The 14,267-nt window shown below is 38.4% G+C and overlaps 1 protein-coding gene across 3 annotated transcripts in view; it reads right to left on the bottom strand.

Moving 5' to 3' along the window:
- Window positions 1–1,197: 1,197 nt before the first annotated feature.
- Window positions 1,198–14,267, bottom strand: part of LOC129413428 (uncharacterized) — a 68,275-nt gene continuing 55,205 nt past the window's right edge. For all 3 annotated transcript variants that reach the window (XM_073867542.1, XM_073867540.1, XM_073867541.1), the window contains 4 exons: window positions 7,983–8,077; window positions 5,947–6,022; window positions 3,567–3,917; window positions 1,198–3,472 (listed from right to left, as the gene is read on the bottom strand). In XM_073867542.1, coding sequence (XP_073723643.1) covers window positions 5,996–6,022; window positions 7,983–8,077 — 122 coding nt within the window. In that variant the 3' untranslated portion in view covers window positions 1,198–3,472; window positions 3,567–3,917; window positions 5,947–5,995. The remainder of the gene's footprint in view (window positions 3,473–3,566; window positions 3,918–5,946; window positions 6,023–7,982; window positions 8,078–14,267) is intronic.

The raw sequence follows: 14,267 nt of genomic DNA, 5'->3' as shown, positions 1-14,267 counted from the left end.
TAGTCTTTTTAAAATGTAACACCTGCTGCTTGCTGCTTTGCATGTGACTGCAAAAGAAATATGTATCAAAGAAAAAATATTTTGTCCATTATAAGGTATGTGAAAATTCATGGTTGGAATTCTTGACAACAATCTGCATGTTCTTTAAACTACCACTAGATGGTGCCAAGATAACCCTGCTCCAACAGCTGTTAGAAAAGGCAGGAGTTGTATAGAACAGATGAAGAGTTTGGTTCCAAAACGCAATAAATCCATTTTGACAAATTTTGGTAAAAACGTGTTTTCTATACCAAGAAAGTGACAAGATGAAAACAACTATTTTCTGTTACAAACGTTCACACAGCATCTTTAGGTTATAAAAACATAAAAACGGATTATTTTTTCCACAAAATGCAATAAATCCATGACAAGTTTTTATTCAAAATGCTATAAATCTATTGAATCAATAGCCTATATAAATGTGCATTCATCTTTGCCATGTTATATTCATTTAGTTGACTAGTTGTACACACTAATTAAAAATAGAAACATTAATGTTATTAATCAAAACACTTACTTTGTCATATTAAGATCACTGTCATTGCGGTTACTTGACGTCTTCGCTTAACGTCTTTCACAGCGATCAGCTGTAAAATGTTTTTGGTCCTGCTCGATTTTCGTTGACTTTGAGTAAAATTATGGAAAGTTTTTCATAAGATCCTCTGGGGTCAATGTGTTAGCATGAGAAGCTTGATGCTGTCGGGAGAACAAGCACCCGTCTCCCGAGTGCCTCTCAGGGAAAATATTAGATGCTGATGGCTTACGTTTCTTTCCCATCACAGAAAACCATCACAGGTTTAGCGATGCAATTAAAGTATTATTTTGTTTTGTTTGTTGATCACGTAGTACAAAGTAGATGAGGAAAACCAGGACTCCGTGTACTCAGCGCGTCCGCCATTGTTTGTTTACATTGCGTGAACGGTGGGCTGTAATATCAGAAATGGATTTATTGCGTTCTGTAAAAAAGGAGCAGTGGCGTTTGTCGCATTTTGGGAAAAAAGGGAGAAAAGATGACAGAATAACACGGCGGATATTGGATTTTGCGTAAAATTAAGAATTTACTTTTAACTACTGACCTGATATAATACTGATTTTGGCAGTAACTCATTTTTTTCAAAAATGGCGTTTATTGCGTTTTGGAACCAAACTCTTCAGATATTTGCCTTGCGGAACATCATCGAACAGTGCAGAATGGCAAAGACAACTCCATGTGAACTTTATAGATTTTAAGAAAGCATTTGATAGTGTACACAGAGATAGCTTGTGGCACATATTGAGGGCTTACAGAATCCCAAAACACCTGGTGAAGCTCATTAAAAGCTTTTACAAAAACTACAGCTGTTGTGTGGGTGGAAGCGACATTTGGTTTGAGGTAACGACCGGTGTCCGACAAGGCTGCGCGATGTCTGCATTACTCTTGAATCTTGTCATTGACTGGGTAATGCGACGCTCAACAGAGACAGGACATACCGGCATCATATGGACCACCACCACACCTGGGGAACGATAGGCACTCTGGCCCAAGACTGACAAAAGTGGAGAAATTTTGTTGCTGCCCTATGCGCCTTCGGCGTTAAGGGCAGTAAGTAACAGCTGTCACACACTACATAGCACCGTCCAGCACAGTGCACTGTGTCGTGTTTCATGCTTTTGTGAGATGAATGAGCGTGTCTTTTCTTTGCAGTCCCACACAGGTAACAAACCCTCTGCTCAGTCGGGCACAAAGAACTACACCAAGGACTCCAACTCGGGATCCTTCATCAAACCGTCATCGCCAGCAAATGCAGTAGCCATAGCATACAACTCAAGCAAGCACGAAAGTACGTCCCCACGCCCCTCCACTGCTTCTATCCCCCATTCAGCCAACCCAGGCTTTGGCCTCCAGGCTCAAAAACGCAGCTAGACTTCATCAGAGACCGGTTGAATGATCATATTGAGTGCCAATGGTGACGAATGCTTTTCCAGGGATCCACTGGGCTGTGTCGGGCCTGTTGGAGTGACTTCTAAGCCAGAATACAACAAATCAAAACTAAAAACTATACAAATCAGAACTTTAGTTTTTTACTCACATGAAACTGTGACCGTTTTCTTACAGTAATTTTAAGCAAATTCTTGAAGTGACAGTTCAGCTAAAATAATTCTGATAGTTGTACATGAAAAAAGTCAATTTCATCATACGGAAAATACATCATAAACATTCCCTACATTTTTTCTTCTGTTGTATGCGGATAAAAGTAAAGTCACACAGGTTTAAAACAAATTATTTTTAAAGATTGGGTGAACAACTCAATTGTATATTGCTCTTCGTATGAATTGGACTTCTTTTGAGAATGATCTATTAATTTTTTTCAGTCTGTCCTCAGACTCACAGAATTTAACTAAATGGAGGTGAAAGTAAACCGACATGCTGCTTTAGTTTGATGGATGTGGAACAGATGAACTCATCACTGTAAAAGCCCTGCATGGCATGATATCGATTTGCCTGCTCGTGACATGTTAGAAAAAGTGCACAAGTCATCTTGAAGCACCTTGAACTGCTACTAGAGAATAAAAAGAAGTTTATATGTTTCTTTGAATGTATTGGTTGCAACAGGGTTAATAGCTGTAGCTCTCCGTTTTGCAATGAAGCCAAACAGAAATCTCCAATCAAAACATAGTATCTAGCTCATTTAAATGAATGCTTATGCCACATCAGTACAGTACATCCAACAGTGAGGTGACTTTAATGTTAGCTGTTGGTACAGAATGAGCGCTGAGTGCCTGGACACCATGAAGAGGGCAGGATTGGGAGTCAAAGTGCAGGGTCTCTAATCTTGTTGAGAGCAGCAGGGGATACAGTGAGTACTGCACCACTCAAGCACTAGTCTCTCTAGTGAAGAGAAAATAATCCCCAAGATGGGTACAATATTAAAATAGTCAAGCAGAACTCAGAGACTATTGTAATCCTGCCATTTGTATTGAGGGAGTGTGAGTGCATGTGTGTACGTGGACATTTTTTGATGAAGGCTGAAGGCCGAAACCCTTTTAAGTTTCATAAGCATGGGCACATTATTACTATAGTGACACTTTACAATAAGGTTGGATGTATTTTTTAACAACAAAGCGTGTGCAGAGCATAGACTCAAATCCTTAGACAAGCGTTTAAAGAGGGATGAGCAATACCACAAAGACTACCTGGCTTTCATGAAAGACATAATAGCAAGAGGCAATGCTGAAAAGGTCCCAGAGATGCAGTTAAACAATCAGCCAGCATGGTATATATACCTCATCATGGGGTTTACAACCCGCAGAAGCCAGGCAAGATTCGCATTGTCTTTGATTGCTCTGCAAGATTTCAGAATACTTCTCTGAATGAACATCTACTGACTGGGCCTGGTTCTCTTCTTGAAGAGCTGGAAGTCGCGGCAGGAAGAGTGGCATCTGGTTGAAGCTTCTGTGAATTACAGGGAAGTTTCAGCTTTGAGGTTTGCCTTAACATAGCATGTGTTTAGTAACAATCAAGGCTGTTTAAAGTCACCGTGACCTACCTCTCTATCGAGAATGTAGCGCCTGAAGCACTTCAGGGACTTGGTGGTGATGTCCTCCTCCTTCATCACTAGCCACTGCTTTGTAGAGGTGTACACCTCCTGCACCATTTTCTCTCTTGGCCGGTCCCAGCTTGTGCAGGCTGCCGCATCTCGAGGAAAGTGAACGACCTGAGGCGGCCCTGCCCATGAATTGCCCTGTCCACGTTGACCTCGAGGTAGCAGGAGACCGAACAGCTGCACATACCTCAGGAGGAGGTCCTTCACCCACCGGTCATTAATGGTTTTTTTTTTCGGGATGTCACACTTGTGTCAAAAAAGCTTAGCTTGGGCAGCAATGGATCTATCTTCTTCCTGTAGGAAACAGCCTGTTATAATCATCATAATGATAAAAAATTACCATGACAAATACAGAAGGTCATGATTCAGGTTAGGGGTTTTACAGTCACAGTGAGCAAATTTGAATATCTGTGTACACATTATAAATGCACAAAGTCAGGTGAAAATTTAAATGATACTTATTTCCCCCACTGTACAGTATTTTACATGAGGTGATAGAGATTTATAGGCTTTTGGTCATAGTGTGGCAATTAAAAATAAAAAGTAATATTGAAAATAACTTGATTTGGGCATTAACACAGATCAAGCTATTACTTTAGCAAATCCTTATGAAAATTAACCAAATGTTATTATAGTAAAAGTGTAATAACCATGTTTTTTGGTGAAATGAATGTCATTTGTATGACCAGAGTGTTACTACAAATACCACGAAAATTAACCTTGGTTTTACTACAATCTCTTGTCAAAAAAATCCTATAGGATTTTTAATAAGAATCCTGTACAGAAATCTAATTAGAATTTCTATCATATTTTGGAACCGTTCCATTAGAAAATCCTATAGGATTCCATTAGAAAAATCTTATAGGATTCCATTAGAAACATCTTAAGCCCGGAATACACTGCACGATAATTGGTTGTCCCAGACGAAAGATTGCCATCGTGAAACTATCGTCGCGATTTCTGTGATCGTGGCTCTCCATCGGTGGTCCTATGTCGTACAGTGAGAGAGGTTCAAAGACGGCCGTTTTCCAGGTGTTGCGTCCAAAGATAGCCTACGATAGTTTTCTGGCAGTGTCAGAAATTCGGCATGATCACCGCACAGTGTGTTTGCTGCTACGACCTGCGCGACGGTATTTGTTTACCACGAGCGCATGCTGGTGACGTTGCGCAACGTGTGACGCAGCCGCCGAAGCTCCCGTGTCATCATTGTACAGTCTACATGCCTCTCGTACCCGAGTTTAAAGGGATACTTCACCGATTTAGCATTCAGCTTTGTATCTGTAGAAACCCGGCAGTATTACTGAATGACCATGTTTCCCTCCCTCATTTCCCTCTGAGAGGAGAGATATCTGCATTTTGGTTCTGCAAAAAAGTCCTCCGATGATGCAAAAATCGTCATATTACATCATCGGAGGACTTTTTTGCAGAACCAAAATGCAGATATCTCTCCTCTCAGGGGGAAATGAGGGAGGGAAACATGGTCATTCAGTAATACTGCCGGGTTTCTATCGTGCAGTGTATTCCGGGCTTTAGATTCTATTACAAAAATCTTATAGGATTCCATTAGAAAAATCTTATAGGATTCCATTAGAAAAATCTTATAGGATTCCATTAGAAAAATCTAATAGGATTCCATTAGAAAATCTTATAGGATTCCATTAGAAAAATCTTATAGGATTCCATTAGAAAAATCCTAAAGGATTCTATTAGAGGATATTTCTAAAGGATTTTAAGACAAAACAAAAATTTTAAATCTTATAGGATTCCATTAGAAACATCTTAAGCCCGGAATACACTGCACGATAATTGGTTGTCCCAGACGAAAGATTGCCATCGTGAAACTATCGTCGCGATTTCTGTGATCGTGGCTCTCCATCGGTGGTCCTATGTCGTACAGTGAGAGAGGTTCAAAGACGTCCGTTTTCCCGGTCTTGCGTCCAAAGATAGCCTACGATAGTTTTCTGGCAGTGTCAGAAATTCGGCATGATCACCGCACAGTGTGTTTGCTGCTAATTGCCCAATTGCACAGCCTTAAGAGCGTGCATATCATGAATGCTGGGTCTTGTTTGTTTTCTGAGAATCTACTGAACCTACTGGTAACTTGTTTGCCACGTAGCAATAAAAAATATACTAAAAACTTTGATTATTCTGGTTAGTCACATTGTACTGCTATTATTTTGAACAAGACTGTAACAACATGTACAACTTAACTCGTTAACAGATAAAATTATATAAAATGTAACAAAGTTTAAAATGTAGGTTAACACTAATGAAAAATAATTATAAATTGACAGGAAATGTAAGTACTTTAATAAAAACATACAATCAGTAAGAACTTAAATAAATGTGGATGTCTGTGTGGGTGCTGAAAACTAGTCCGTCTGCTGTTCATGCTCCATCTGTAAAAGTAAATAGAATAAAATTGATTAGATCCTGTGCAGTAAGTATAAATATTAAATATGAATAGTCAAAACTGCTATTATAAACTACAAACTATAAGCTAATCCTTTAAAGTTTTCTGGTATTCAGAAACAAGATATTTTGGAAATGTAGCTATACAATTGTAATACAAAGTTTTGAATTTACATAATTACAAATTAAAATAGATTTCTACAGCAATCATTATAAATGACAAATAAACGTCTAGCCAAAATGAATTTACGTAAAACAAGAAAAAAACCGTACATCTGTCATTAATCACAAATGCAAGTGTTTTCATTTTATGATGATTATGTAAGCAAGGTTTTATAGTTAGCTCCTGGTTCCAGTATCCTTGTTAAAGGAACACGCTGACATTTTGGGATCTTAGCTTTTTCACCGTATCCCCCAAAGTAAGATAAGTCCATACATACCTTTCTCATCTCCGTGCATGCTGTAACTCTGTCTGACGTACCCACCGCTAGCTTATCTTAGCACAAAGTCTGGAATTGAATGGCTCCAGCTAGCATACAGCTCCCAATAAATGACAAAATAATGCCAACATTTTCCTATTTCTGTGTTGTGATTTATATAGTCACACCGTGTACAAATAACAAGGTCCTAAAAGAGACACAGCTATCTTTTAACAGTATACATACTGGGAACTTTATTCTCAGAAGACAAAGCACTGCTACTTGTGTGGAGTGATTAGCACAACTTTGACCAAACTCTCTACTCCTCACCAGGGGGCTTCTTGGGTGCTGCGAGCAAATCACTCCACACAAGTAGCAGTGCTTCACCTTCTAAGAATATAGTTCCCAGTATGTATACTCTTAAAAGATGGTTGTGTCTCATAGGACCTTGTTATTTGTACACGGTGTGACCACACAAATCACAACACACAAATAGGAAAATGTTATTGGGAGCAGTATGCTAGCTGGAGCCATTCACTTCCAGTCCTTGTGCTAAGCTAAGCTAGAGGGGGCTGCGTCAGACAGAGTTACGGAATTCACAGAGATGAGAAAGGTATGTATGGACTTATCCAACTCTAGGGGAATACAGTGAATAAGCTAAAATCTCAAAATATGGGCGTGTTCCTTTAAGCATAATTTATCACATGCACAAAAAAGTGTTGGTCAGCGTGGTAAGTTGGTGCTCACACTAACCAACACAGAATGTACAACTGATCGTTAAATGTGTGTGACTGCAATGCGTTCTATGATTAACAAACTGTAATGTCAATACTATAACTGATATTATGTTTATGTGAGGCTCCAGCGCGTTCACTAATTTTGACGTTATAACAGCAGAGACTGCTTAAAATCAGTGGCGGACGGTGATTTCTTTTTCAAGGGCGCACAATACGTCACAACATGCATTTAGCCCGTCATGTGTGGTTCATCATTTTAAAATATGTGTTCTGTGCATCATGTGAACCATGTGCATCATGCTTCTTGTCAAAATAAGTGCCTGCTGCACACAAGTCTGAAGGGTTTATGAAAATGATAAAAGATATAATTTGCCAGATACTCCCTTAATCTTATGTGTAATCATAGTTTAGTTTTAGTGACTTGGGAATATTTTGTGAACGTGAGTGTGTTCACATGATGCAACAAACACATATTTTGGAATGACGAGCAACACATGACACTCCAATACACATATTTTGATTTTCGGTCCCCTCGGAAGAGAAGTCAACGGCCGCCACTGTTTAAAATACAAATTATTAGTCACACGGATAGGAGTAAGATATCCAACACTGTGTACACTACACTCACTATAAAAAGAACACATTGTGCCTTTGCAAAATAATGAATATACACCTTCAGACATCTCGTTTTTGTAAACTTGAGGCATGGTTGCAGAAATGAAATAAAATTGTGTATTTTTGTCTTGCAGTTTTGTTTCTTTTTTGTCTGTCATAATTCTGGGGTGACTCACCCTTGACTCACGATGGGGAGCATATTTTAAAGTGTCTGCAATGCAGTCCTCTAACACCTTAGCTGGCACTTTTGGGTGGATCTTTTGGCAGGCTTCTAAAAAGGTTTGCATAAGATAATTAACATTTAAGTAACAAGCATAAAAAACTAGCATTTTTAACAATCACATTATTTTGCGAAAACTTAAATTTTTAGGCAACATTTATGTGAACCGTAACAAAATATTTGTCATATGACCCCTTTAAAGAACCATTTCTTAAAAGAATAGATTAGATTAAACTTTATTGTCATTGCACATGTAAAGTACAGGGCAACAAAATGCAGAATAGGTGATGCTAAGTGCAACCCAGTCTCACTCGTGATACGTACCTCTGCCTACATTTCTGCATAACCATTACTCCTGGTACAAATCATTGAAGCTTTCGATGGAATGTCCACTAGAGGCGTACAGGACCATAGTGGTGACTAACAAAAGGGACGGTATTGAATGTTTCACATGCATCTGTCTGTTTTGGTCAGCTGTGTTTCATTAAAATTAAACCACAAGGACCGTGTAAGTTGCTATGCATCTCGCACATTTGCATGCATACGATTCTAAACAGGTACCAAACAGTAAAAATCTACTTAACAAAGAGGAGTGGATGTTAATTTCTGTATGTGTCTGCTTTGTAACTTTTACAAATCCCCCATCAAAATGAACAGAAACAAAATGCCTCTTGTGAACATTCCATTGAAAGCTGCAACAATTTGTACCAGGAGTAATGCATTTCAGGATATGTAGAATTGTAGGCAGAGGTACATATCGCAAGTGAGCCTGGGTTGGATATGATCACTGAAAATGCATCTTACAGACCTGCCAACCTTGGAATTTTTTTGAGTACAGTAGCATCGGCCGAAAGGACAGAACACGGGTGTTTAACATATCATTTAACACATGCACGCGCAGACACACGCACACACAAACACGCACACACACACACACACACACACACACACACACACACACACACACACACACACACACACACACACACACACACACACACACCTCTCTTGGTAACTTTCAAGGTGACATACTGCACATTGCACTCACTTTTTTCCCATCCAGCCATAATCTGCTTTAAAAATAATTATAAATGTGAATAAAATCATGTTTAACAAAATTTGCCATACATGGTGATTAATAACATTAATAATGTTAAGTACTGTATTCTCCAAAGTTTAGCATGTCTGCACAAACACTGTTAAAGTGATATTTCTGTTAAATAGTGGGTGATAGTTCACCCATAAATGAAATTCTGTTATCATTTACTCATATTGTTCCAAACCGTCATGATTTCGTTCTTGAGTGAAACAAAAAAAATTGTTTTTCCCTGACTAGCAAAAAATACAATGGAGAGCAGTGGGAACCAGACACTGTTTGGTTACCAACACTTTTTAAAATAACTTGTGTTCCACACAATAAAGAAACTCAAAGGTTTGGACGGTCTGTACTGTTATGTAAACTATGACTGAATTACATTTTTTAAGTTAACTACCCCCTTAAGACAGTATTTTAACACTGCTTTAAATTCAACCATAACTGTGACAGTACTGCTGTTTACTGTATGTCTGTCTTTAATTTATTGTAGCTTTGTTTACAGTACAGTACGGCATAGGCACCTATCACGTGAGTGCTCGAGACACGAGATATTCTCCATGTATAAAACTTTATTTGATGTGGTTTGTATATGACGTTTTATTTTACTGACAATTATCAAGAGCGCATTATTGTAGAGCACATTTAATCCGCTTCACTCGGATGTCAGGTGGATTCCCTTCACTGAGAGTGAATTTTCCGTTTTTATTTGACTAAAACTTGATGATCTGCCCCATGGTAAAATCATGGTACTTTTTCATAAGCGCTCAATTATAAAATATGCTAATTTAAAAATCAGAAGTAATGTTAGCGCATCTTGCAGTCAAGTGCACGTTATGAAACGGAGCCCGCGAGACCATCGACTTCATAGGATTAAGCTAAATAATTATTTCAACTTTGCACATTCACCCTGACCAGTTAACCTTAGGGGGTCAGACGTCTTGACTCTCCGTTGAAAAAGATTGTCAGAAACAGCGGGTGGAGGACAGAGATCACACAGGATTTTAAGGTTCCGTTGATAGCAGACTCTTGTTACTGATTGGCCATAAGACATGTCAATCATCCCCGCTTTCTATTTGGTCGTTGAATCCAGTGCTATGATTGGACATATTTTTATGTTGCTTGTTTAGAGTACTTTGGGCGGCAGAGGCGTCATCAGGTTTTTGCGTAGTTTAGAGTGACAAATCGTACCACCGTACATTGAGGTCAAAATGAGTACCTGCTACGCAAAATGCGTACAGGTTGGCAGGTATCAAGTGTTCCTTTTGTGAGTCTTAAGAATTGAACAGGGTTCCCACTCTTTTCTTGAAAAGATTTTCCAGGACGTTTCCAGGACATTTTCAGGACATTTTCAGCTGCTACAGTGTGAGTCAAGTTATCACAACTAAGGCTGGGTAGTAGTGATAGTATCATATCATCATTGCTGATATCAGTTTAAAAATCCAAACTCTCACAGTCAAGCTGTATTCGCAATCAGTCACTAACGTTAGAAAATATTAACTATTATCGGACTTCTAAATTAATTGCATCTGCTCGCACCAAGGCACATTACGCATCTGGTATAGCATAAACTGATGAGTTATGTGTTTTTGACTCTAAATTATTTCGATTTATCCTATCTTTGTAACTGTTTTGTCAATTATATTGCTGAAATGGATAGACCTTTTGTAAAGCTAAATGTGTTTAAATGCAAAATCCATTTAGCCTACTGGTGTATGAAATGGATCTGAAGTATATCATATATCCCAAGCTTTGGAGAAGCTTTGCAATTTTCTACAATTGTACCTTATATTTTGTACATTTAACCAGATTGCTTAAAATGTTTATTCATCTCAGTCTGCCTCTCTTGTACTTTCTCAACAAAATATTTTATGTTCAATAAATCACCAAAACAATTTCCTTTACTTTATCTGTTTACTGTTTACTTACAGTTGACTTAGTGCATCTGACACCTGGGGCCTATACCATGAAGCTGGTTTAGTTGGTTAGCCAGCTTTGTTTAGGATTAGTTTGTGCAAATCCTGGGTTTTGGGTACCATGAAAATAGCTTTTACCAACAAGGCCTGCACATTGGCTTGGTTTTGTCAACCTGAAACTAATCCTGTAACCCTGAGTTTGTTTAACCATTTTCATGGTACGGGCCCCTGCATTCTTCAAGTAAAAATGAAAATCACTGCAAAAATAAATCAAAACTATAAATATCAAACTCAAATCCTATACTGCGGTGCAAAAAGGTCAATATAAAACAAAGCAATGTCACTTTATTTTTAAGAAATTCTCAATGATAAAATAAATGAATGGGAAACTGAAATCACATTATTTTGAAATGTTTTAACAAATCTAGGACTGTCCCTAACAATTATTTTGCTAATTGATAATGAAGTAATTTGATATTTTTGGTAAAAAAATAATAACCTTTAACATTATTTGGACGAATTATTATTGCATTGTCATTATTATGTAAAGTATCAAAACTAGTAAACACATTTATATAGCCTAAAAAAACAGAATTATGTACTATAACAAATGCCTACAGGGGGCGGTAAATTACCCACTTCAGTTACTTTAATTTTAAATGGATGCTTTTAGCCAAACAACATTTAAATCCATTTAAATCTTTAATATTAGTTCAATTCTTTACAGTAGAAATGATACAGTCACTGTTATTATTGAGCAAGATTTAAAAAGCAAATGCAGTAAAAGACAGAATATAATGCATTTAATTTATGACGTATGCAGTCTACAAATGCAACCTCTGGATGCAGCATTTTGTATAAGAAACGGCCAGCATTTGACCTCCCCGAGAAATCTTGTGACATAATTAATTTCGCGATACATATTTAATCGCACGAGATCTCGTCACACCCCTATATTTTATGTATTATACTTACTGTACAGAACACATTATTTTTTCACTTAGACTTCGACTCGAATGCTTTCACAGTGAATCCTTACGTGTAACGGTTCACATTTACCAAAAGCTGGCAGGTACACACACACGTACACACACACACGTACACACACACGTACACACACACGTACACACACACGTACACACACACGTACACACGTACACACACACACACGTACACACACACACGTACACACACACACACACACGTACACACACACACGTACACACACACACACACACACACACACGTACACACACACACGTACACACACACACACGTACAAACACACACACACACACGTACAAACACACACACACACACGTACACACACACACACATTACCTTTTTAAGCCCAACTGCAGCAAATGGGGAACGGGGTACAGAGAGTGAGGCAGAGCAGTGCCATTGAGTAGAGCGGTGCTGAGGCAGAGGGGAGGAGGAGAGGGACGGGAATGTTACGTTGTAGGTTCAGTAGACTTGTTATTCTCTGCTTTTCTACAATGATTAGCTGAAACTGCTTCACCACGCTGCTGAATCGTGTTGTCAGACAGGAGTACCGCACGTGCATATTTGCCACAGAACTCACATGTCCGTAGTTTAGAGGGGCAAGTCCTACCAGCGTACTATGTCGTCAAATTGCGCACTTGCTACGCAAACGCGTACATTGGCAGGTTTGTGTCACGTGGGGCGGTGTGCTGGCTACATGCGGAAATGAAAGCAGACAAGCGCTCCAGCCCAATATTACACGTTAAAGGCAGGTCAAAACAGACATTCATGCATAACATTTTTAACCCGTTTGCGTTCATCCTACCAGGAGGGAAAATAATTTTCCAGGACAACGCAAGCATTTCCAGGACATTTGACGTTTCCCCCCATTTTTTATGTGTTTTCCAGTACTGGAAAATTGGTCTTTCATTTTCCAGGTTTTCCAGGTTTTCCAGGACGCGTGGGAACCCTGATTGAATACTCACGAATGATCACGCTGCAAATGTTCAGCTCTCCAAAATTTTTTTCCCCTTCCTTCCTCTCATGCTGTATTTTGACCATAGACCATTAGTTCCAATTGTACGCAAGACCCTGCGGATGGCATCGCCAGGTGTTTTGCCTCCGAGGAGTAATGGACCTATAATAAAAAAGAATGAATTACTTTAGAACAGATAGCTGCTTCCATTCATAATACATGTACTGTGAATAGTTAAATTAAAAATGTTGAAAAGTAACCCAGGTAAAAAAAGTATTGAATGTACCAAAAATATACTTAAATACAAGCAAGTACATTTGAAGTACATTGTTTTGTGCTAAATAAAAGTATAAATTATAACTATACTAACTGAAAGTATAATTTTACTTTACTAGTAAATCAGGGCACCTGCATAAAATATACTAAATGCTCATTCATGTATTCAATTCATGTATTCTGACATATTACCATAGTTGGACTCTCAAGCTAAAGATGGGCTAGGTAAAAAAACAGACGTATGACAGACATCTTTTCCAAATACACTTTGTCAATATTTGCACAAATCTCGGAAAGTTTTCATGACACAGCGGATGAAAGTATGAGGAAACACCTTGTATAGGCAATTCTCATGGAAAAGAGCATGCACACATCAACTAGAGCGAGAGCAAAAGGCACGCCCATCAACGTACTTCGTTCGGATTACAGATGTCACGAGCAGCGCTATACAGGAATTGGTCAAAACAGATTTGTTGTTTTATTTTCAGATCACAAAATCAATATCACCGGGGTTGTTGTGGTGACAGAATTTTCCCACTGGTTAATCAGCGCGTGACAAACCCGGGTGGGGACATGCGCATTTTACTTTCACTTTTGAATTAGATGCAATTGTTTAAATGTAGCGCTTGCGTACGCTGCGTTAAATCGCATATCCGTGTGCAATGCGAGTCAGGGTTCCTACAGGTTTATTCAAGTTAAATTCAAATCTTTTTAAGACCTTTTTAAGACCATTTATAATGGTTGAATAAAGGGTTTATTATTATTCTTAATAAATAACACAACAACTAGGGCTGCACGATAATGAGAAAATATGCGATATGCGATAGCTCTGTTGGTGGGTGCGATGGCGATATGCCTTGCGATATGTCTTACTTAGAGAAATTATTTTTATTTGCTTTTATTTTAGCATTTAGATATGTAATGAAATAAAGAGGTAATGCATATTCTAAAGATGTAATTAAACTATGCTATACATGTGTCAAAAAACTAGTAATG

Source organism: Misgurnus anguillicaudatus, chromosome 5, assembly GCF_027580225.2.
Source record: "Misgurnus anguillicaudatus chromosome 5, ASM2758022v2, whole genome shotgun sequence".
Classification (NCBI taxonomy): Eukaryota; Metazoa; Chordata; class Actinopteri; order Cypriniformes; family Cobitidae; genus Misgurnus; species Misgurnus anguillicaudatus.
The sequence above is the reverse complement of the archived record's forward strand: the minus strand, read 5'-3'. Positions and strand labels throughout refer to the sequence as shown.